The following is a 24,468-nucleotide window of genomic DNA, read 5'->3' on the forward strand; positions in this document are numbered from 1 at the left end:
AAAAAATTTCAGCGAAGTACCTGTTATGGCACCTTTTCATACTGGAACTTAAGATAAATTTAGCTACTGACCACCTTTAGAAAAGACACATTACTTCTATGTAGCCAGGAAATGTACCATGGCAAATTGTTTGCAGAAAAGGATGAAAACAGTAATATATTTAATAAAGGATATTTAGAAGTTATGATAAATTAAATCTCAAGGCAGTCTCTCTTAGGTGAAGTATAACTCTTTTAGCTTTCAGAATTTCTATTTAACTATACTTTGTTCAAACAAAATATATCTTGCCCAATAAAATACAGTTTTATTTAAATTTGGGGTTTTTTTCCTGACTGTGAAAGTAAGCCTAGGTATATGCTATTCCTACAAGATATTAAGTCCAGCAGATTTTTCAAATAAAAATGTATGGAGACTAAAGATAAAATATTGCTAAATAGCACCTGTAACCACTAGATCCAGCAAGGAATTATTTTCTCTGTAAAAAGCAGAAGAATAAATTCTATATACTGGGACTGGTAAGTGGCAGACATAGCTAGAAATTCTTGTGATGTTACTTTATAGTTTGTGCTAGTGACATTCACCAACTCCAAGAAATTTCTTCACAGTAATTTTCACATTTTTCAGAAGCAGAGGGTTCTGGTTTTAAACATGGAAAACAGGATACAGATTGAATGGACAAGAAGATAACGTTAGACAGTGATGTAAGATTAGTTAGTTAAAGTAATATGTAGGTATTACCTTTATATCATTGTATAGTAAAAACTAACACCAGTTAGTTACAAAGGCAATTTCAAAAGTTGTCCTTTCATAGAGGAAAAATGCTCATAACATTACTTAATTCTCAGATAATTTTTACATAGTCCATAGTTTATAGTTCTGTTTATGCTGTGCAGTTAAGTGGGTAATTTTATTATTTAAATGTATTAAGTTAATTTGTTTTAAATGAATTTTCAAAGGAAAGCTTCAAATTATCTTATTAAGTTCTATGTGTGTGAGTGTTTTAGAGAGCTTGCCATAACTCATATTATATGGAGTGAGGATTTCCTAGATAATTAAAAATATTTCAGAGCTCTGAAATTCTCTCCTTTCTTGTTTTGTGTTGGTTCTTTCCTTTCCCCTTTTTCTTTCCTACCCATGTCTCTGTTTGAAAGGACTTCTTTTGTATCTGACAATTAAGACTATGTTGCAGGAAATTTCCTGCTTTTTTGTGAATATGTGATGGAAGAGCTTGAGTGTTATGAACAACCACATCTACTATTTTAGAGGCTACCTGCTAATCATCTGACAAAATATGTTAAAATTTTCTGTGTTTTGTTTCAAAAACAGATTTTTTTTTTAAGTGTCCACATAGAAACTGTAGTTTCTGCCTCTGTGTTAAACACTACTCTCAGTGCTAGTGTAAAAATGTTTCAGGTAATTTTGTTGGTCTGGTTGTAGGGTTTTTAATTAGAGCTGGCTTAGTTGTATCACTGATATGGAAACAGAGGTGTTTTTAGTGAATGAGTGCAGGGTTTTTTCTGCCATGCAGAAAGGTTTAGAGTTTGAGTTAGTTCTTCTCCAGAGATTTCTTCCTCTGTTAAGAGAATATGGTAATAGCAAAGAAGTCATCTGGCTAGTGAATAAGAAAAAAATATTAAAATCTTGTGTTGGTTTCTTAGCTCTAGAAGGGAAACATAATTCTAATGTAATGTTTGCCCTCTACAAAATATGCACTGCTTATCTGAAGAGTCAGTGAAATTTCCTCTTCTGTTTAAAATTTTTCTACAGTTGTACTAAAGGTTGTATATAATACAAAACCAGAGCTCAAGGCATTTCTTTTCTCTTTTTTAGGCACAGAAATCATGGATAGAAAGAGCATTTTACAAGCGAGAATGTGTCCATATCATACCCAGCACCAAAGACCCCCATAGGTAATTGCATGTTACTTGTATGAAAAATGAAAGTTGGTTTAAAAAAAAGTGAGTCTATATATGTATGCATAGTATGGATACGGTATTAGTACTGTAAACTTACTCAGAAGGTGTTTGAATTACATCTGCAGTGATGGATTCCTATGGGAACAATTTGTTTACATTTCAAAACTTATTTCATAAGAAAAAAAATAAATCAAGGGTGGATCGGCATCTGTGTTTAATTTCCTTATCTTCTTAGCTCAATATTCAGTGCACTGAATATTTACCTAAATTGGATACATGACAACACTGTTGAAAGCAAACAGATGCATTAAACTAGCAATTTAAAATTTGTGCAAATCCATGCAAAAGCTGATTACTTGACCTGACGTTACTTGAAGAAAAGAGATATTCTTTAATTTCATTTTGTACATATTTAGAACAAAGCATGATTTTTTTTTGAAATACAGAGGAGTCCAAAGTAAACAAGACACAGGGGAAAAAAGGCAATATATATACTTTGTTGCTTCCATACCTAAAGGCTTCAGGAAAGGAATCAGCAGAGCTGAAAAGAGGTTGGGTTCTTTTTGTAGTTTTTTCCCTGTCCAGTTTATACACGCACATGACGCGGGTTTTCTGTTTGTTTAATGTCATAGGTGTTGCTGTGGGCGTCTGACAGGCCAACACATTGGACAGCCTCCAAGCGCCTCCGTTACTCAGAATGAGAAAAGTGAAACCAGGCTGGCTCGCAATGACATCCAGTCGGAGAAGTGGTCCATCAGCAAGCACACGCAGCTCAGCCCGACGGACGCCTTCGGAACCATTGAGTTCCAGGGAGGAGGCCACTCCAATAAAGCCATGGTAACCATGTTTTTCTCTTAGATAGATAATGCTGCTAGCTAAAAGTCAGCCTTCACAAAGAATGGACAATGCTCTTTCTTAACTTCATGCTAAAGTGTTATTGCCTGTAGGACTGGAATGTATGTTTTTATGTGTCACGTGTCAAAAAGTGGGTGAACAAAATTAACTGTAAAAGCTGGAGCGCAGTGCAAGAGGAGCTACCTTTATGAAGGCTGAAGGCCTTAATGTGCTGCTGTCTTAATTTCATTCCAATGGCTACTCATTGCTCTTTTTCTGAAGGGTTTTAAAATTCATCTATGATTTCCCATTCCTGGCTGTGTCTGACAGATTTTAAAAATACCAAATTCCCATTAATTTTCCTCCAGACATGTATAGGAGGTAGATGTGTATAGGAAGTATAGGTTCATATTTCAGATTTTACATCTGTGTAAAGCTGACAGATTTTAAAAATACCAAATTCCCATTAATTTTCCTCCAGACGTGTATAGGAGGTAGATGTGTATAGGAAGTATAGGTTCATATTTCAGTGAAGTAAAAGGCTCCAGTGTGTCTTATCTAGGAACTACAAAATGTCTTGATCAAGTAGTTACTCCATCCCTGTGGAGTGGTATCAAAGTGCATTGATCTGAAGGCTTTGCTCCACTAACTTGGAGATACGTTTCCAGCACACACACTAACCCATGAGTGTATTTCTTCTATGTAATATTACATGAAAGGAACAATCTCTCTGACTCTATCTAAACTGCAGAACCTGGATCTTTGGGAATGACAGAGGAGCATGTGCCTAGGACTTCATGGCCAATACACTGCTTTGGCATTGAGGCCAGAAGCTGAGCTCCTGGGCACTTTGCAGAATTACCTGTGCAGCAATCCAGTGCTGTTTTCTGTGCATGAATTCTTCCCAACAGGTGACTCAGGTCTGTCATAAAAAACAGAGAGAAAGACAGTGGAAATCTCAGGTATTATGCTAGTGAGGGCAAAGTATTTTCGTCAGATGTGTACAGAAGTGCTGGAGTTGAAGTGACTTTTGAAGTGGATGGTTCTGTTTGTGCAGATGGATTGCTTATTTGATAGAAGCTAGAAAGCACTGCTGCACCAAGAAACAGAAAATTAGGTAATTTCTCTGAGAGTATCACAGTCATCATATGTTCAATTGATAACCAACCACCTAAAAATCTGCAAGGCCAGAGGTCCAAAGATACAGTAATGAATGTTATTAACCTTATATGGATCCTTTGCATTGGATCAGTTTTATGAGAAGGGATAAGAGCTTTTTCAGTGATGTCCTTGAAGATTGCTATAAAGTAATAAACAGCTCTGCCCAGACAAAAGTAGTCTTGGAGAGCCAAGAAATGATAAAGGTTTTATGGAAGCTGTTGACACCAATTCTTTTAGAGGATTTCTCATATTTGCTGGGATTCTGATGTCCTGGCATAGTGCCAGAAGAGACAGGACACACTCTAAGTTTCATGCTGTGTGCTCAAAGAACTACAGTTGAAGTGCAACTGAGGAGATAAAACTGGAAGTCAGCAAAAGGGAAAGAAAATCATTGTCACAGAGTGCAGTCAGGAGTGAAACCATGAACAATTCAGAAAAAAAGAAAAAAAGAAAATGGAAAAAGAGACTTAAACTCCCAGAAAACTAAATAACAATTTAAAACTTAGGGATAAAGACAATGCATTTGTTGCTGGAAATTCTCCAGATTTATTGTGTCAGAATAAATTCTCCAGATTTATTTTGTCAGAATAAATAGAATCAAGAAGCTGCACATGCCATCTGTTTGTAATCATTAAACCCCACCTAAAACATGGGAATAAAACACATTCTCCATTCATTAAAAAAAGCCTATAGAATCTCCTGAAATTTGATTATTCCACTGGTGGGAAAAGTGCTTCAAATTAAACAATCCAGTAAATATCTCTCAAATGAGTTTTGTGATTGCTTTCCACCAGTGAGGAAAATGCCTTACATAAGACCAAAACACAAACAAGGAGGCTTGCATAACAATTTAAATTGAAATGGATAAAATAATTGTGTTATAATGTGTTTGCCACAAAAGCAACATGAAGATGTCCTTGTGTTCATATTTCCATGCCCAAACATTGTTTTAGGGTAGACTATGGTCAAAAAGTTGCCTAACTACTTTTGCTGTTTTATTAATAGAAAGTTAAACTCCTACCATTGCATTTACTAGGTACTAGGATTTTCCCATAATAAAATAATAAAATATAACAAATAATAAAATTTTAAAAATCCAAAGGTTTCTGTGGAAGCCAAGAATTTGATCAACCAAAGGAAACCACCAACTTTTTCAGCAGAGGAGGGAAAAAGGAGGCTTATTTATAAAATAAAGCTTGAAAAAAAAGGAGTGAGTACATAGTAGCTACTGGAAGTATTCTTACTCGGCTGTACATTCTCAAACCCAAATGCAGAGAATCTGATCAGTGTAGATAAGGGAAGAAAGATAAAGGGGAGAAAACATGATAAATATTTATAAAAATGTTTTTTTATACTGGCTATCAAATAATGCTATAGCATGTAAGCTGGTTTTTGCTGGCAATCATGGTAAGTTTATATTTTATCTATTGGCTAATAAAATAACCTTACAAAGCAGCAAGATTTGGCAAGCTGGCGAAATCAAGAAAATCCTCAAGGGAAAAAATTGGCATTAAATTTTCCACCTATTCCCTATTTTATTTCCTGAAATGGATGCCCACACATGAAAATCACTAAGCTAAGGAAACACCGAACTGAGCAGTATTTTCTGGGTCTGTGCTAACAGCAAAATTGTTAAATTGTTCTGAATTGTACTTCAGAGAATTGGGTGGGGTTTGTTAATAGGAACCATAACCTTAGATTTATAATTTGGAAACCGGGAGTCAATTAATGGAACAGACTAGTTCAATGTAAAACTGATAGATAATTGTTTTCTCAATTTGGAGTAACAGAATTAGATTTTAATACAAAATATATAGTAAGTGTAATAATACTTTCCATAATAAAATATTATATCAGTTGCCACCAGACAACAACAAACAGATCTTTAGCTGTGAAAATGAAAATTATATTGACATTCTAACAGAACATGTGGATTTGGAACAAAACAACAAAGATATAGGTTTACATATTGTAAATAGAACTTACTGAGCCATTAATTTCATTTCCACAGCCACGCGGAACAAAAATTCCCTAAGAGAATGACTTCTGCTAATGCCATGGAGTTGTTAAAGTATCTTCAGTGCAGCTCCATTATCCTCCTTAAATCAATCATACAAATAGCTTAATAATTTGTGCAGGATATTATATAGAAACACATAGGTGAGGTTAGGTAACACTGGTTAACAGGACCAATTACTAAAACGGCCTTTCCTTCCATTTCATGCAACCACAGATGATTCTGCAACAAGACTGTGGTATTTAGATCTCTGTCAATCTCATATTTTCTTTACAAGTGACTCATCCCATTAATATGTAAGAAATGCAATTAACAATTTTGCTTGTCTGCAATTATTTTAGTTTTATAGCAGATTTTCAAATTTAACAACTGTAAAAAGATGTGAGAGGCATGTGGATGCACATAAATTTTATTAATAGGTTTTGCAAATAAAATTGAGAAAAATTCAAGAAAGCTAATAATATATTATCTGCTTATGATAGTCAGCTCTTTGCAGCTTAACACACTTATCTAACTTTATACTAGCATTTTATTAAATCAGAAAGCAATTATCAAACTCATGTGAGTGATTCCATTCCAATTAAGGGCAATATTCTGAAAAATTTGCAAATGTATTCTGTTCATCAGTGTACCAATTAAGACAATCTTGCAGAGATGCATTGTGCACTGCACTTTTGAGCAAACTAAACCCATTTTTTATAATACACTATCTGCCTTTAGACGCACACACACACACCCTTAATGTTCTCTCATTAACTGCTGGGCCTGGATTGTCTATAAACTTCTTTAAAGGATTGCTCTTTGCAGAACTAAAATTTCCTCATGGTTTTTCAGGGTTAAATGGAAGATGGCTGTTTGAAAAGCCTTTGGTGAGTTAAATAGATTCCTCCTCACTGAATGCATTTCAATTATACATTTCATATGCAGAGTAAAATCCTAAAATAAGTTTGCAGCTGCAAAAGAAAGGAAGTTTACTTCAGTGTTATCTGCTTAACTTTTCTTATGGTGTAAGGAAACATGAAAAAGCATCAGTAAGATTCCAACATTAACAGTTACTTAACCAAAGTTGCTAATATTCAGATCCTTAAGACTTTATTATTTGGAAGTCAGTCAAGGAAAAGGTATTTTTCTTGGTTTAAAATGCATTGAGTTTTATAAAAACTGTATTAAAAGGATGCCAAAAGTCATCAGGGCTTTTGAGAAGAAAAAAAAGATAATCATATCACTTGCATAAACCATGAAAAGACAGCAAATATTGTTTCTGTTATAATAAATTACTTCTTAAAAATATTTACATAATTTAAAAGATGGTGTTCTACATGGAGAAAAAGGAGAAATAACACAAAAAAACCTTTGTCCAAAGCCCATTTAAATCAATGAGGGTCCTTTCACTGATTGTTTAGTGGAACTAGGATTAGGCCTTAAGGTGTAAGAGGAATTAACTTAATAACTTATACAGAACCAATTTGGTTTCAGTCTAAGCAGCAGAGTTTTTGTTTAATTCAGTGAGAATTACATCTAATTTTTTTTTTTTTTTTTTTTTATGAGGATCACACTTTTGGGGCAAGAGGTGGGAAACCAGTCTTTAATTTGAAGGTATATCTGTGATGGTAGAAACTTATTTAAGTTACCAAAAAGAAACATAGAAGCAGTGTTAGAATTCAGATCACAGAATGTTGTCTGAATAGATTTACTTTCAGAAATACAACAAAATTCTGAGTCTCTTTAATTTATTCACTGATGGTCTCATCTGCAATCGTTCACCAAGTACTTTAATGAGACAGCTGTGCTTAAGTACCAGAGTAGTAATTCTCTTTCTCAGGAGCTTTGACTTTTGCCCTAGAGCACTGGAGTCGAACTTGGAAGTGTCTGGCCTTTTGACTGGTGGTGGGCATAGGTATGTTTTAGAGAACACTTGACAAAAAAAGTGAAACAACAAATGCACCCTTGCTGACTACCACCGTGCTGGTCTGGGATGAAATGGGCATTGCAGCTCGAGCTTGATGCTTTGTCCTTTCTCATTCTGTGTTGATGCCAGTCGGGCCAGTCTGTAGGGTTTGTGATTCAGAACTGTACTTTTGCTTCCTAACTTGCTCTGATTTGCCAACACATAAAAACTGAATTCTTGCATCCTGTCCATATACTTCTCCCATAAAGAAAGGGCTAAATCATTCCCCATTAGAACTGGTAATTTCTACAGCTGACAGATACCCCAGGCATGGAAGTTCATAGCACAACAGCATAGTGGTTTGGCTTAGATTCAAATTTTGTATCTTTATATCAAATTGTAACCTCCAGAGGCTATAGCAAGAGAATTCAGAAACAAAAGAAATACTCATTAACATTCTAAGCAAAATCTGATAGCAATAAATATTCTATTACAAGATTGGAAGACAAGAATTTTTGTTACAGGCTAAAGTGGCCTTAAAGGTAAGATTTATAACTTAATGTAAACTTTTAAAAATAGGGCAGAAGAATTCTCTTTTACTTATAGCTAACCTATTAAGTAATGGCAAAAGAGTAAATTCAAGTATGCCAAACTAAAAATTCCTTCTCTAAGAGAAAAATTTTTCAAATAGCCATAAAAATTGAATGCTGTGTACAAAAGAAAAATCATGTTTGGCATCCTTACCAAAAACTTCTAAACCACTAAATCTTATCTTACTTGATTTAAATTTTAATTTACATGAAAGAACCTTAGATATTTATTTTTCATTAAATTTCCACTTTGTAAAGTAAAATTATACTAAGTGTAAAGGGGATTTTCTTGTAGTATAAAAAGCAAGCAGTTGCTTCTAATACAAATTGTCTACATTTCAAATAAATGCAAGAAAATACTTCTTTTGTAATCACTTTATAGATTTATATTTATTGGAATTCAGAGGTCTTCATGTATAAGAAGAGTAACACACAGACTTAAGAAGGTAGGGACAGTGAAATCACACATTCTGAGGTATTTTTTTAAAAATCTAAAGAATAAAAAAACAAAGAAAAAAGTAGTCACTGTCCAGATTAGTTAATACACATCTAATGCCATTTGTGCCTTCATCTTAGCATCATCCCAGATGATGCAACGGCATGTTTTCAACATATTTTCAACATATGGCCATTACCAGTATGAATTCACCTTAATTATCTTCTGAAGACTTGCAGTCTGTCTTCACCACAAAGCAGAGTGAGGTACCAGTGATTCCAAACCAGAGGCTCTGTAGTTTGACCAACAGAGTTTTCATTTTGGCCCCATGAAGGATGCTGTCTGTGAACACCTCCAGGTGCCCTTTGCAGCCTCAAATCTCCCTTAAGACATGAAAAGGGGAAAAAGGATCATTCTTCTTATTCCACACTCTCTGGTGTGTTAAAACTTTGACAACCCTGAAATCCCAATTTAAAAACTTTTAATGTCTCAGTCTAGTCAGTGGGATCAGGTGCCATACAAGATTTTATTTCACACTGGAAATTGCCCGAGTAGCTACTGAGGAGGCAGTTCATCTATATTAATGAGCTTGACAGACGTGAACACTGTGTTTTTATGCCCAGTAGCTGTTGTGGGTTTCCCTGGCTGCTGTAGAGAACATTATTGGTGCACTGGGGTGAATGTGCATTCCCAAGTTCTTAATCAGCTTTCAGTTTGGCTGCACTCCCCCGCAACTAATTGTGCAAACAGGCTTCTGCTTCCAGAAATGTTACCAGTAGATGTTTACTGTGCAACAACCCATTCTTGCAAAAAATACTGTTTATTAGTAGTTTCCTCTGGAAAATGTCAGGTCCTTATTTCTTAATCAACTAGAAAGGAAACCACTTTACTATCATATGTTTTTATTATTATTTTTATTTTTCTTGCTAAAAGATCATGAACTTTCGGCAAGAAATACTGATTAGATGTGTCAAAAAGGGACAAAATTATAACAAAATATGTATGGATATTATACTACCTGGCATGTTGCATTAAACAAATTAGGATAAGTTATTCCACAGGCTGAACACCAAGGCGTGCACCTGATGCCTGTGCTGACAACCCATCAAGGGAAAGACTGCTGAAGCTGCTCTATAGGTATTGATTCAATCAGAAGTTTGACAGACGAGTGCTTTCTGCAACCTATTTTGTTTTATTAAGAGGGTCTTCCAGATCTTAGCAAATATAGAAAGAATTTTTCCCGTTTTTGGTACGTAACTAGAAATCAAAAAATTATTACGTGCCCTGTCATGGGCTTTGTGAAACAGCAACAGAAAGAGCAGGAGAAAGGCTTGTAACAGAGAGAGACATGTATTTGTGCGACACAATAGTCCTGTAAGAATTTTGAATGCAGTTGTTATCTTTGAGCACACACAGATGGGTATGATCTCCCCTGGCACAAATTGCTGCATGTGTAGCGCAGAACAGCCAGCAACTGGAAATGCAAAAATTTGTTTCACAGCTCTTTTAGGATCTAGAGTTTTCTAAGGCAAGATCATGAAATTGTACATAGTTAGCATTCTTTCATCTGGAAAGTATCAGTTTGGTAGTTTTGCTCAGTTTAAACCTATGTGTGCTTGAAGAATGGGGTTTTATCCATTATTTCTTACCTTTTGAGGGTTTGACTTCAGTAATTTGAAAATGAGGTGTAAGTTAATACAGTTGTGACCCTGACTACCTAGGTCACCTTTGGCAGACCTCTTATATTTTTGGTCCAGCTTTTGCATTTATAAATTGTAAACATTAATCTTTCAAACACTACTAAGGTTTTTAAAACAATTAATTTCTTAATTTCCTAAACAAAGAAAATTGTCCAGCCTGTGAAGTGCTAGTGTTCCATTATTCCTTGTTTCTCAACTAGGAAACAAATCATCAGGTTAGCAAATAGTTACTGGTTTTGTCATCAATAAAGTGATCTCTTGGGCACAGATAATATACATTAGAAACCAGTGGGTATAACCAATCTTCTTTTCTCTACTCTCTACTGTTGCCCTTGTTCCTGCAGTATGTACGTGTGTCTTTTGACACAAAGCCTGACCTTCTTCTGCATCTGATGACCAAAGAGTGGCAACTTGAGCTCCCCAAACTTCTCATCTCTGTGCATGGGGGCCTTCAGAATTTTGAACTTCAGCCAAAACTCAAACAGGTCTTTGGAAAAGGACTTATTAAGGCTGCAATGACAACTGGAGCATGGATATTCACTGGAGGAGTAAACACAGGTAAGAGCAACATTGAAAAAAAAGCACAGTGGCATCTAAGAGACTTCGTCACAAAAAAAGGTGGGGAAAGTAGGAATTATGACATTAGAAAGCCATTCTGTGTTTTATTTTTTAGTAATTTCTGTACTATCTGAAAACAAGAAAATGCAAAGTTCATACCAACCTGGCAGCTGGTAGGTATAAAACAGAATAAAAGGTTCACTACAGTATGAAAAGCACACTTTGGAGCTGAAAATAAAACCTTCTGCAAGGCAATTGTATTAGTATATCACCAAGGAAGACTTTTATAAGGTCAGCTGTAAGCTGCATGGAAGGACTACTAGTCAAAGTCCAGCTCTTATTACACAAAACCGAAAACACTTTCATCCAGAAAGGACATGTGTTTTATTTAGTCAGGTGACCCAAAGCATTAAAGGAAAAAAGTTCTGGGTTTTGGATGTGGTGGGAAACTTCTTCCTTACTTGTAGAGAGTTCAACCTAGTTTTTTGCTATTACATTTTCATCAAGAGCTATATCTGCCATTTCTAGTCAAAGAGCATCTGTGATACACCAAACACGTGTCCCAGAGATGCAAGACAGCAGCTGGCCCAGCACTGCTAGTAGACAGCATGTACACTTTGGAATAAGCTGCAAAACATAGATCCCTAGACAGAAAATTGTGGCATTGACATCTCAGTTACCCTCCCTGGAGGAGGCAGAAAGGGGGAGAGATTCGGGGAAAAGTCAAAAAAGTTCTGCTACAGAGAATTGCAAAAGGTTTTGAGCTAGGACATGAACTTGTAAATTCTTTTGTCATTCTCATTTGCTGCAGTAACAAAGCTATAATTTTTACTTTAGTAAGAGTGTATCTTGTTATTGTCTCTGAAAAACAATGTAATCATTCTATCATTAATTTTAGTGCATGGCGGATCAACTCCTACATATTTGAATATAAATGCTTAACAGGAATCTTGGACTTGGTTTTCAGAGCACATCAGATTTAAAGCAGTACTCAGTTTTATCACAGCAGCACTACAAGTAGCACAGAATCATAGAATATGTTGAGTTGGAAGCAACGAACAAGGACCAAAGAGTCCAGCTCCTGGCCCTGCACAGGACAGCCCCAGGAATCACACCATGTGTCTGTGAATGTTGTCCAAAGAATTTTTGAATTCTGGCAGGCTTGGTGCCTGAAGAAAGCTAAGAGGCATAGCTTTTGGAGTGTTAGAGAAATAGACACAAATGTAATATGCCTCATATCTCTTTAAAATAAAGAATAAAATCAGATTAAATTTGATCTGTGCAATCTAGTGGTAATTATATTAGTTGTCAGACACTCTTGTCATGGTGATGGGAAAGATAGATGTAAGCTTTATGTTAAAATAACATCAGAAAAGTGTACGTGTTGTACACTTAATGCAGTTGATTACCACAGCAACTGTAGAAATCAAAATATAGATTTTTTTTTAAAAAAGGACAGATGATAACACTTGTACTTGGCAAATGCATAACTGCTTCCTACTGTTTTTCAAATCCTCATATTTGCAAATGCCAAAACAATACAAATTAACCAGGAAAGTCATCATAAATGCTGTTAGAAAGGACTGCTTTTCCTAGACAAAACAATGTAGTGCAAGTGTCTCTCTGCTGTTTTAAAAACAAACTATTTAAAAAGAAATTTTTCAATGTCAGTAATCTCTCATTGTTGTCTTTAATTTCTGGAGGAAAGCAGTTGATTTCTCAATTTCTAGGTTTTCAAACTGCATAGCTGAAAATTATTTGTGAAATCATAAAATCTGAGAATTTCTTGGTACAGTCTCTTTTGTTGAAGATGAATATTAAAATTGAGTTTCTCTTAATGAAAATTATAACTGAAGTGTGCTGAAATACTCCTGTTGGACTGAGAATCAGTGACATAGGAGAGACAGAGCATACCTGGCTATAAACATGAATGTTGTTCTGAATATTCATGTCATGCTGAAAATTGATTATTCTAAACAAGATAAATTTTTGAAGTCTGGGCAGATTTTCTGCTTCAAATCCTTCAGGCTGTTGGATAACAGCTTAGTTCATAGCTGATGGCAGGTATACAGGGTTGGGATTTTTTAACCTTCCACCACAGGAATAATACTAGACTCAAGGACACAGGATGCGTTAGGTTGTGGGGAGTTTTCTTACATTTACAGTCATTTACAGTTCAGAAAACTAAAACCAAAATCCTAACAATCCTATTTCTATCTGGTCATCTTGAAATAGTGAAATTTAAACAACATGGAAACTCAGCAATTGAAAATCAGATACCATCTGCAGCAAACCCACGGGTCTGCTTCAGTGCAGCCACATTCTAAAAATAGTTGTTAATACGTAGATTAAATTAATAATTAAAAATATTTAAATTATAATTTAAAATATTATTTAATTTTAAAAAAAAAGGAGAAATGACACTTGTCCTTTGCACAGAGATACCACTGAAACACTGCCAAAGCTGGTCTAGGGTAAGCAAGAAGCCCTTGGAAGAATGCTGGGAAGTAGCCATTCTCTCTGTACTAATTTCTGTTTTTTCACTGATTCCCAGGGTGGGTACTAATACTCTGCTGGGAGCTATCTCAGGTGACTGAGTTTGTTTGGAAAGAGTGGCAGAATAGCTTCATCACAGAGTAGCATAATGATGTTTTCACATTTCCATCCCTGATTGGGAGCATTTGTGTACGAGCTGCACTTCTGAGGGAGTTGGGGGGCGGGGAGCACAATTAATTCCTATGCTTCTTTCTGTGCCTGGAAATACACAAATGCTTGCATGCACATATGAGCACAAGTGCAGACAAATAAGCGGCAGTGAACAGTCAGCATTTCCATTCTTCTTTCTAAAGCTGTGTATTTTTTCCTATTACTTCATTTAGTAATTTTTGGATTCAATAAAATAGATTCAAGGAAATTAATAATAAGAAATAGGACTGTATTCATAGTTTTACTTAATTGTACCAATAGGCACAGGTATTCCCTAAAAAAAAACAGGTCTATACAAAATCCATGTGATAATGAACGAAAAAGACATAATTATGAATTTCTGTTTTATGCTCCTTCTTTGCCAGGGGTCATTCGGCATGTTGGAGATGCCCTGAAAGATCATGCCTCAAAATCTCGAGGGAAGATCTGCACCATCGGTATAGCTCCCTGGGGGATTGTGGAAAACCAAGAGGATCTGATCGGCAAAGATGTAAGACCTATATAGACATGGATGACCTCCAATATCTATAAATCTTCCAGTTATTTTTCCTGTCCTCTCCATCCCTCACTTAGCAATTTCTCTTAGAAATCTTATCTGCAGCAAAAAGTCAATATATACACAGATTTTCCATTAGGGTTGATGGCAGGTTTTGCCATGGCAGCATTAAAAATTCTGTACTGTATGTTATTTAAAAATAAATTATCAGGGCAATTCATTAAAAGCTGTTCTTAAAAATATATCAAAGCTTCATCCTTAGAACTCTATGAACCCGGAAAGGTGCTTAAGAAAATACTGATTGCAAAACTTGAAATCTGGCTTATTTTCAAACAATACTATAATGCCTTGGTTTCAATTCAAATTCAAAATTTCAGGCTATCCTCCTTAGAATATATTCCCTCCACAAATTTTTATTAATGTAATTTTGAAAGATCCTATTGGGTGTTGTAGATAAGAGCGACCTCAAATAATTCACCTTTAGCCACTTTCTGAAGGACAGGGCCAGGTGTTTCTCCTCTTCTTTCACACCATTCTTCTCTTTTAATATTGTAATACAGTAAGATTAACTCCTCAATTTTTAAAGGAATGAATAGTTCGTCTGCACTGGTTATTTGTTATCTGAAACTTTTCTGAACCTATTTTGTTCTCTCTTCTGGTTCATTCCTGAGAAATCTGTCTGAGAACTAGTGACTAACTGTGAGTGGAGGAGTTTTAAATCTGCATGAAGAACTTCTTCCTGGTCTTCATTAGCCTAACACATTCTTCTCTGTATGTTCTGTATCCATGTCCAAGTTGGGAAGGGGAAGAAGATTCAAGTATCTCTTAAGTCAGGGGAGTTACAATGAAGTTATAAAGAAAATTATCCAACTGGAATTTTTTGCAATCCATTATGAAAGTGCAACTCTTAGGGGGAAGTCTATTAGCATGGAGTTTTGTGCTCTAATACCCCAAAAAAAAGCATGATCAGACTTTGCCACAGTAATACTGAGTCACCAATGAGCTCTTCTGAGGTGCAGTGCAGAAGGTAATTAGCAGGAAAAGATAATCACAAGGATGTGTTGTATCTCCTTAAAGAAGCGTAATGTACACATCATTTTCAAATATATAGTCTTTAGTGATTAGGCATGGGGTTCTGGAAACATAACAGGAACAAAGTTAAGAAAAACCTAAAATTAGCCATGAATTTTCAAACATCTCTATTCCTTTATTACTTTTTTCCTCCTGTTGCAAACTTACCTCAGTTCTGAGGCAGTCACTGCCTGTTTAAGGGAATCTGGAGCCTTCTTTTGCAGAAAAAGCTAAAAATACCCTTGATTTCCCAGATGTTCCAGCCAAGTGGAGCAACTCCCCTGACTTCTGATTTCTTTAAGCAATGCATTCCTCTAAATATCCTTCCAATTTATCAGGAAACCAATAAGTTTTACGGTAATTTTATTTTAAAATAAACAACTTTTTTTTAAAAAAAGCCTTTCTGATTACATCATAAAAGACTTAAAACTTACTCTGATCATCAGATACAAAATGAAAAAAGTTTAATATAAAGTTACAACTAATTTGAGTAGGGTTTTCTATTAAGGCAGACACAAGTATGTCAGTAGGGTTACAATTACAGGGTCATCACTAAGACAAAAATATTTCAAACTCTACCTTTGATAGACAACATAAAATTTATTCTCTCAACCTCCTGGCCGAAATAGTTTTATGAAATTATTGATCAATGGCATGATGTAATGCTGAAGCACTTCTGGTTTTATCCATCTCTGATGCACATGTAATGAAACTGCTTTATGCTTACTGATATCAAATTTCATCTTCCATTTAATTACCTCATCAGCCTGTTTTATGAAGACTTTAGTCCACTGAAATATTTGTAAGCTTTTCACCCTCTAATCAATTCCAAATCCCTTACACCTATGTCAAACAGAATATTACACAGCTTGAGGTAGGCCATTTATGTCACTAAATCTTCTTAGTAAGAGCCTTCACAAAAATTACCTTTTCCTTCTCACTGTTTTCCCACGCTTCCCCCCAGCTTTCCTCAGTTACTTGTGCCTCAAAGGACTTTCTCTCTTATTGAATGCATGCAGTTTCTTTAGAAGCATTTGGTGAGGAAGCTGTTTTGGAAGCTTTTTAAAAATCAAAGTGTGCTATATTGACTGGCTCATTAGAGGTGAATGCTGTGAAATGAACCGAGAAGGGGAAATGTAAATAGTACCCTCAGCATGTAAAATGAATCATCATTAAGCAAGGAACAAAGGCCACAAAGGATTATACAAGGGGGGGGAAAAGTCTACCAGTAGTAAAAGACTTGATGAACTCTGGCATCAGTGTGGATTTATGCCTATATGCACTATGTCTAGTTAAATTATGATCAGAACTGAAGAGTTATGAAAACATACCCTTCCAGCATCAGATAGAGGCAGAAGACTGTTGTGGTCATGGGTTTTGGAGGGCCAGGGGGTGCAGAGGGGGAGCTGTGGTCATTGCAGGTGCCCCAGCACGTGTGGCCTCCCTGTGCTCAGCAGAGGTGTTCCTCTGCTAATGCCTCAGCCTTATGGATCCAGGAGCCAGAGCTGAAGGCTTTAATTGTGTTTACCAGCCCTTCCAAGTCAGTCAGCCTTTGGGAATCCTGGGGGACTTCCTCAGAGTCGTAAAGAAAACTGACCAAGTTAAAGGAAATATTATTGCTGTTAGCTATTTGTTATATTGTGATGTTTAAAGATCCCTAAAGATACATGTCTTACTCCAGTACTGTGAAAGCAATATATAAGAAAATAGTGCAATTCTTAACACTCTCAGATTCTAATTTAGAAACAAAGGACACAAGGGAGTTAGTTGCCTTATTTCCCCATATCTTCTGATAGAACTGAGAAAGCAAAGTGGCTTGCTCAGTCTTGTAGAAAACTGTGATTATAAACAAGTTTCTTCCTACACATTGAACCATTCTCCCTTCTAAAAGAGTTCACTTTGTAAGTCATTGTAGTATGAATGTCTCTATTTTCAGGGTCTGTTCAGTCCTCATTTGGGTTTAATTCCAAGTCACCTCAGTAGGAGACCATGGGCAAAGATACAGACTGCCATATTTGTAGCATATGTGGAGAATTTTTGAGCATGAACCAAAAGGTCCTGGAACCTCTGCATTAAATCAGGATCTACTCCGTTCCCTGGTATGCTCCAGAGGAACAAGGCTGCAGAAATGGCTTGATTTGAACAACAGCTGCCGCTCCTTGGGAAGCAAGGCATGCATCTCTTTCTTTTTCCATCACTACTTTGAGCTCACTGTTTGTCACAAACTCTTTGCCTCCACATAGACTGCTCAGATTCATGCACTGGTTCACAGGGCACTTGCAGGCTCGTTGTCATGGTGAGTTACCCTGAGAGATTTTTCAAGTTTCTGTGTTGAGTGTCATGTGCCTGCAGAGAATCTAAGGAGATCAGCAATGCTTCTCATTCAAGCTCGCTGCCACCTCAGGGCGCAAAGGCAAGGGCTGGGGTCAGCCCAGCCACTTACCTATTGACAGAATTCCCTCAGCCCATGCAGCATGAATACTGCTTCATGGCATGGCTGCTGTCACATTCATTAAACTCTATTTGGAGGGACTGTCTTGAGCACAAATTATTCCTTTCATCTCCACAGAGGAAGATGTCAAGGGACATTATTCCCTATTCTCCCTATTCTTGTTGCAGGGTTGGATGGAACTTTAAGCAATCTGGTCTAGTGGGAGGTGTCCCTGCCCATGGTGAGCGGTCTTTAAGGTCACTTCCAGCCCAAACTGTCATGCAATTCTATATCTGTAAAAAGAGGCTGAGAGCACAGCTTAAAGTCATAGCTTTTCCCAACTATTTAAATTGCTTGTAAAATGCAAGGGATTGAAAAAAAAAAACAGAGGAATGGAAACTGCAAGAGTCAGAAGTCACAAATCTGCTGAGCGTTGTGGAAGAGCAAGTAACCTCAAGGAAGTAGCTCAAAGCCTAGTGTGTTCTTACTTCCTGAAGATTTTGTTTACCCTTTTCTCAGGAAAAGTCTCACAGTGTGGTCTAAGAAAAATTTATTTTTTAAAAAAATAATTCAGATGTTGAATTGTGCATGCTGTGAACAATTCAATTGAAAATAATTATAGTCTCATTTTTGCATCCATTAAATTTATTAATAATGTAACTCACCTTGTACCTAAGTGCAGAACAAAAGCATAGCTTCCTAATCTGTCCTGCAGCAGCATTACTGAGCCAATATATGAAGGCTTCAGTACTGCAGCTCATTGGAGCTGCAGATCAAGATGTCACAGTTAGAAGGTTTTTAGCAGTGTACTGATATTTGCTGAGTCATATGCAGCTGTAGAATAAATTGCTATGAATGGGTTACCTAAAGAAACAGCATTAGAAAAAATTGAGCCAGAGCTATCACCTGTTCTCACAGAGTGTAGTGCACTCCCGTGCTGTTGGCCAGCTGCCCTCCAGGTCTTCTATTCCCTCCTTTTGCAGGACAAAGAGCTTACAGAGTACCCTTTACATGACAGTTTATAACAGCTAAAGAAGTTTGTGTATTTCTCCTTGCTGGCTAAGAATTGATCAAAGTTAGACAGACATTTGCAAATGAAAATAATATATAGAGAGAGATCTCTGGCTAAAGAATTGCTAATACATATTATTTTTAAAGAATTGTGTCTCAACTGGAGATGTCTTTAGAATTACAGAGAAAAGCTTAGGAATAAATCAATAACCTATTATATTTCTGTCTGCAAGCATCTATGTCAGATTTTGAGTGTACATATTTGTGCATTAAAAGCACTAGATCTGAAAACTTAATGATATCAGAAGTCTGAAAAAAATTCCTTGCAAATGAAGGATAGTTCAGCTGAGTTTTCTAACAAGTCCTTATATCACTTCTTCAACTAGGACTTCATTTTAGGGATTTTCTGTTTTGTCTCTCCAAAAGGACAAGACATACATAAGAAAGGCAAGGAATAGTATTGCTAGAAAACCTTTGAAGTATCAGTCAGAATGCCTTGACACAACACCAATTCTTTTGCTGTGTTAGCACAGTCTTGCTTATGTCAATAGACACCCACCAAAGCAGCTGACAGCCATATGTGGCCCCATGCTATTATTTGGTCCGTCTGGTAGCTATGAGTGGGATAATTCTGTGGCAATTTACTCAGTCTGCTGCACAGTTTCTCCTGATGAAGTCAAATCAAAGGAAGTGAAGCAAGCTCCCCATTGAACAGAAAATTTTTAGAGCTGTTGTCAACACACACAACTGCCCTTTCACTGATGCTAGGAGTGGGCCAATAGTTTTTCCAAGAAAATTGAAAATGGGATGTAATAACATGTAGACACCTCTCCAGGAGGGGAACTCACCTGTATTTGTGTATCTCCTGTGCTGGTGGTTCTGCATGAGCCAGCACTGGAGGCATGATGCTGGGTGGGGTCTGTGAAGGACAAATCAAAGAATTTAGTCAGAGCAAGGTGAGATTTTACACCAGCTGTCCAGATAGTCAGCATCAGACAGGGTGTACAGTGTGTGTGTAGGCACCCAGACCTTTGGAGCATTAGCTGGATTTTAAAGGAAGCAGTGAACATTGATACTATTGAAACAGATTACCATGGAAAACCTTTAAGCCACGTCTGCATCTGAAAGGGAAGTGTTAAGGTCATTTTCTACTTTACACACAAAAGACAGTAGTACTCAAGTGCAGTACTTTAATTTTGATTTTTTTTTTCTTTTATTTCATCTTGTCAGCTCATATCTTGTAATTTATTTAGTTCAGACGCTCTTCTGTTAAGTGTACCTTCTTTTTCCTCTGTCTCTAAAATGCAGGTGGTCCGACCATACCAGACGATGTCCAATCCCATGAGCAAGCTGACAGTGCTCAACAGCATGCATTCTCATTTTATTTTGGCTGACAATGGTACTACTGGTAAATATGGAGCAGAGGTAAAGCTTCGTAGACACCTGGAAAAGCACATTTCACTTCAGAAGATAAATACAAGTGAGTAACATGTTGTTTGTACTGCTTTATAATTGCAAAAACCGCTCAGTTTAAAGAAGCAATAATTCTGCACATTTGGGGGAGTGGTTCTACTGTCTATTGTGACCATGATCTAAGGAAAGCAAATAATGAACAAAGAAAATAAAATTATATTTAAGAGTGCAATGTGTTTTAGACTGCACAGCAGAAATAACTGGATTTGTTTCTGCTAAGTTTCAAGCAGTATTTGCTAAGTTTCAGATTCCGCTGAGGTCTTGGGTAGCCTCTCTTCCTTAGAACTTTGTACAGTTAGGTTCTCCTTCATTTAGTAAAGAATAAGGTGAAATTAGTACAGTTACAGAAACGGGTAACAAAATGTAAGGGAGAGTTTTTTATTAAAAATGTTTTCCAGGTTGAAGAGACACTGATATTTATAGGCAGTGAGAGTGTTCCATAAAAGTGCTGCTGTACCTTTGCACTGTGTTTATTAGTTTCTCCTAGGCAGCTGTCATTAGCCAAAGCCAGAAGCTGAGTTATGAACCTAGGTGTTCCTTCCACTTCATCTTTTGCAACTCTGATGATATCACATCAGACCAGACTGAAGCCCCAGTTTTCTCTCAAAGTTATATTTTTTTTCTTTTCATGTACTACTTTCATACCTAAAAGAAAAAATAATCACCTAAGTAAGCATTGTGCATGGATAAAATAAAATATCATATCTCACTACTAACATTATTATTTATGTAGTGTACCCACGCTTGATGCTTGATGTAGTGTACACATGCTTTGAGATGGGGACTTAATTTCAATTAATGTTTTGGTCTTGCAAATTAACATCAGTGTTGTGCCTCCGTTAGATTTCCTTAGGAATAAAACAGATCTAGTTTTTCAAAAGTGATCATATGCAGCCTTTCTGCTAATATTGAAACATGCAATTTTGGGGAAGGGTGAAACTTTTTGTGACATAGGTACATGAAACTGGAATGAGACTACGAAAAGCATTTAGCTCTCAGACATCAGATGCCAAGGAATTACAGGCAGGCGCAATTGGGTGAACATAAATCAGAATGCTCTTCATGCTTGATAAAGTTTTCTGTATGATGAATACAATCTTTAAATTAAAATGTTGTTCCACTTACAGCCTTCAACAGCACTGCATGAACTCCACTCACTACAGGCTTATTGTTTTTAGGCTATCACAGTTAAATTGTTTTTTCTCAGAGTACTATATAGATATGCACAAAATGCATGCACCATAAGCAGTGGGTGCATGCCTGGGAGCTTCCTTAGAAAATGAAGATGGTGTAATCTAATCCTTGCTTGACCAGCAGCAAAAAGGCACTTTTTTTTTGTATGCCATAAATGGCATATCATGAAAATACATAAGATTGTGGCATAAACAGCAGTTATTTTGAAGGCATTTAAAAGAAATATGTGAGCTTTTATAGTTTACATCACAACATTTTGGTGGTAAAATCTTATCTTAAAAAATAAATCTCTTTAGAGAGATTTAACTAAATTCAGATTTGGTCAAGAGGCTTATCTTTTAAAAAGTGATGGATGAAACTATAAACTTTGGTGGTTCAAGTCAAATGCTTGCTTGACTTCTTCAAACATCTAAAAAAATTAAGAACTTCTCTACTCTGGTTTCTTTCTGCAGTATGCCCCACAAACAAAAGTAAGCACCCTCCTTTTTCACTTTCCTCTGTGACAGAGACTGTCCACCATTTAACCACTCGCTCCCTTTCTCTCTTATAAACACAAAGATACTTGGATCTCACAGCACTTCCTCAAAATAGAAACGTGAAAAAATTGTTCAAAAAGAAGCCTGCCAATAAGATTTGTACATCTTGGTTCAGTGGCATCCAAAATGCTTCTGCAATGTTTTGTTTTTCTTTGCTTTAAAAGACGGTGACTGAGTCCTGCCCACACTCTCGTTATTAGGAAGTTGACCATATGGATGAGAAAGGCCACCTGCCTTGTTGGGTCAGCCAAACAGATGGCCAATTTCTGATGCTTTTCTTTACCCTTATTTATAGCAGAGCAATGTAGATCCTCCATCCTGTGCATGACTGGGCTTTGCTGCCAAGGGATTTTTATCCAAATGGGAGTCTGTGCAGCCATGCATGTATGTCTTTACTTACCATATTCCACTGGCAAGCATGTGGAGTGAGGAAAAATACTGACAGCATCACAATTTTCTTTGTGAGAGGCTCAGAAAAAGGTGCAATTTTTAGTTAATCACTAAAAAAGAGAGTCTGCTCTAGAAAACAGAACAGATTTAGGAACTCGTAAACAATTGATAACTTTTTATTTCACAGCCTGCCCCTCAACAGTAGTGCTGAAAGTAGATTTTATTCTTATTTTTAAGCCTGCCTGAGTTTGACACGCTAGGCTTGTCATTTCTTCTTATCTGTTTTCATTTGCTTTAACTTTGTTTTTTTCCAGTGCAGTGATAGCTCTGCTGGATATTTGGGGTCACATATAGTTCAAGCTTTAAACTTGTTCTCATATATTAAAGACTCAGAAAATGGCATTCCCTTCATATAGACTACAGTAGTGGCAGTCTCTTTTATAAAATTTAAGACTAAATTGGATCATTAAATATGTCAGATAGTCTTAAATATTCTGTTAGTCTTAGGTTTTTTTATTCCTAATATGGCATCATTATTAGTAATTCAGCAGTATCCAATGTCTTGAATCAGTGTACTATAAAATAAGAATAAGAACAGGAATAATAATAGGAAGAAGAAGAAGAATCTCCAATTATGCCCCTTACGAACACTAGGGAAAATATTTTATTGAGTATTCTGTTTTCCACTACCTTTTTAGGTTTTACCACTTGTATTGCTCTTATTTTGTCCTCAGCAAATACTCAGGAACTAAAAAATAGTTTTTGGAAAAGCAGAAAGTGACATTTGTGGCCCTGAGCCTGCAAGTTCAGCGCAGAGTCACTCAGCTGAGCAACTACCTGGAGGTTAATTTGATGCTTTAATGCTCAGCACAGGTTTTTCTTATTTTCACAAAGGAAGACTATTTTAACACAGCCCAGCAACCATCTCTTGAAGTGAGCCTCAAGTTGTCTCAAAGTCCTGGAATTTCAAAGTGCATCATTTTGAAGCATGAAATTTTGAAAATAAGAACTTTTCTAATAGTGTTTTAAGATCAAAAGGAAATATTCAGAAATGCTTCTGGTTTCCAATTCAAAAAATATTTAGGTCCTGGACTTTTTGCAGAATTTTCAAGGAACAGAGATCACTTGAAGATATACACTGGAAGGAAGGAAAGATATCTTTGTAACTATCTCTGCCATAGAGTTTATTTATATAGCATTACATGGTTAATTCAGTAGCTCATGTAAAAGTTTTTACATTGAAATAAGGAGTCCATAGTGTTCAGAAATATTGCATTAATGAGCAGAAGATTGTCAGGATAAGGGTATAGAGATTTTTAACACAATAAAATGCCCCAGCTCGATAGGGAGATGCAGAAATTGGAGGGCAGCTGTGTTTCCATTTCTGGGCTCTCCTTATACTGTTCCATGGCAGGAAGGGATCCATGGCATGTCAGGCTGATGTAATCCACCACTGCCAGTTTACTGATTTCTGATTCACTGCTTCTGGAACTGCTCAAGAGACTAAACTTTGTCTCATTGCCTTGGACACAAGACAGCTCACAGCTGTCTGTAGAATGACAGATTACACATAGACTGGAACTGACTTCTGAAGGTCCCCAGTGTGAGTCTCTTCTCAAAGAGAAGTATTTGCAATGCTGAGTAAGTTTATCTATAGCTTCATTTGGCTGATGACCTCCAGTAATTAATATTCAACCTTCATTTAGCTGATTTCCTCCTATATTAATATTCAACCTACTCCAATCTATAAGGACTCCAGCAAAAGGTTTACAAACTTTCCCCAGCCCCATCACCAGCGTGTTATCTGAAGCTCACAAACTGCTACTTTTGGACATTTTCCCCTGAGAGAACCTCACCCTATCAAGAAAAATATGGCTCAGACACCTTTTTAACATCACTGCAGGTTGTAGAACAGGTATAGGATAACTCCTTAGACTCCTTTTCAAAAGGTTAAACAAGCACTGCTGTCTCGAACTCTCCTCCTTAGGTATATGCATCTTTCCTCTGGATCCTTGCCAGTTTCTCCTCATCATTCATGGGTAGCCCAAACCTGCATCCAG

General features: G+C 36.5%; 1 protein-coding gene across 1 annotated transcript in view; it reads left to right on the forward strand.

Moving 5' to 3' along the window:
* TRPM3 (transient receptor potential cation channel subfamily M member 3) overlaps window positions 1-24,468 on the forward strand; it is a 409,030-nt gene that overhangs the window by 273,787 nt on the left and 110,775 nt on the right. The window contains exons 2-6 of the mRNA XM_058824044.1: window positions 1,831-1,910; window positions 2,549-2,753; window positions 10,887-11,100; window positions 14,172-14,296; window positions 20,124-20,295. Coding sequence (XP_058680027.1) covers window positions 1,831-1,910; window positions 2,549-2,753; window positions 10,887-11,100; window positions 14,172-14,296; window positions 20,124-20,295 — 796 coding nt within the window. The remainder of the gene's footprint in view (window positions 1-1,830; window positions 1,911-2,548; window positions 2,754-10,886; window positions 11,101-14,171; window positions 14,297-20,123; window positions 20,296-24,468) is intronic.

Source organism: Ammospiza caudacuta, chromosome Z (genome assembly GCF_027887145.1).
Source record: "Ammospiza caudacuta isolate bAmmCau1 chromosome Z, bAmmCau1.pri, whole genome shotgun sequence".
Taxonomy (NCBI): Eukaryota; Metazoa; Chordata; class Aves; order Passeriformes; family Passerellidae; genus Ammospiza; species Ammospiza caudacuta.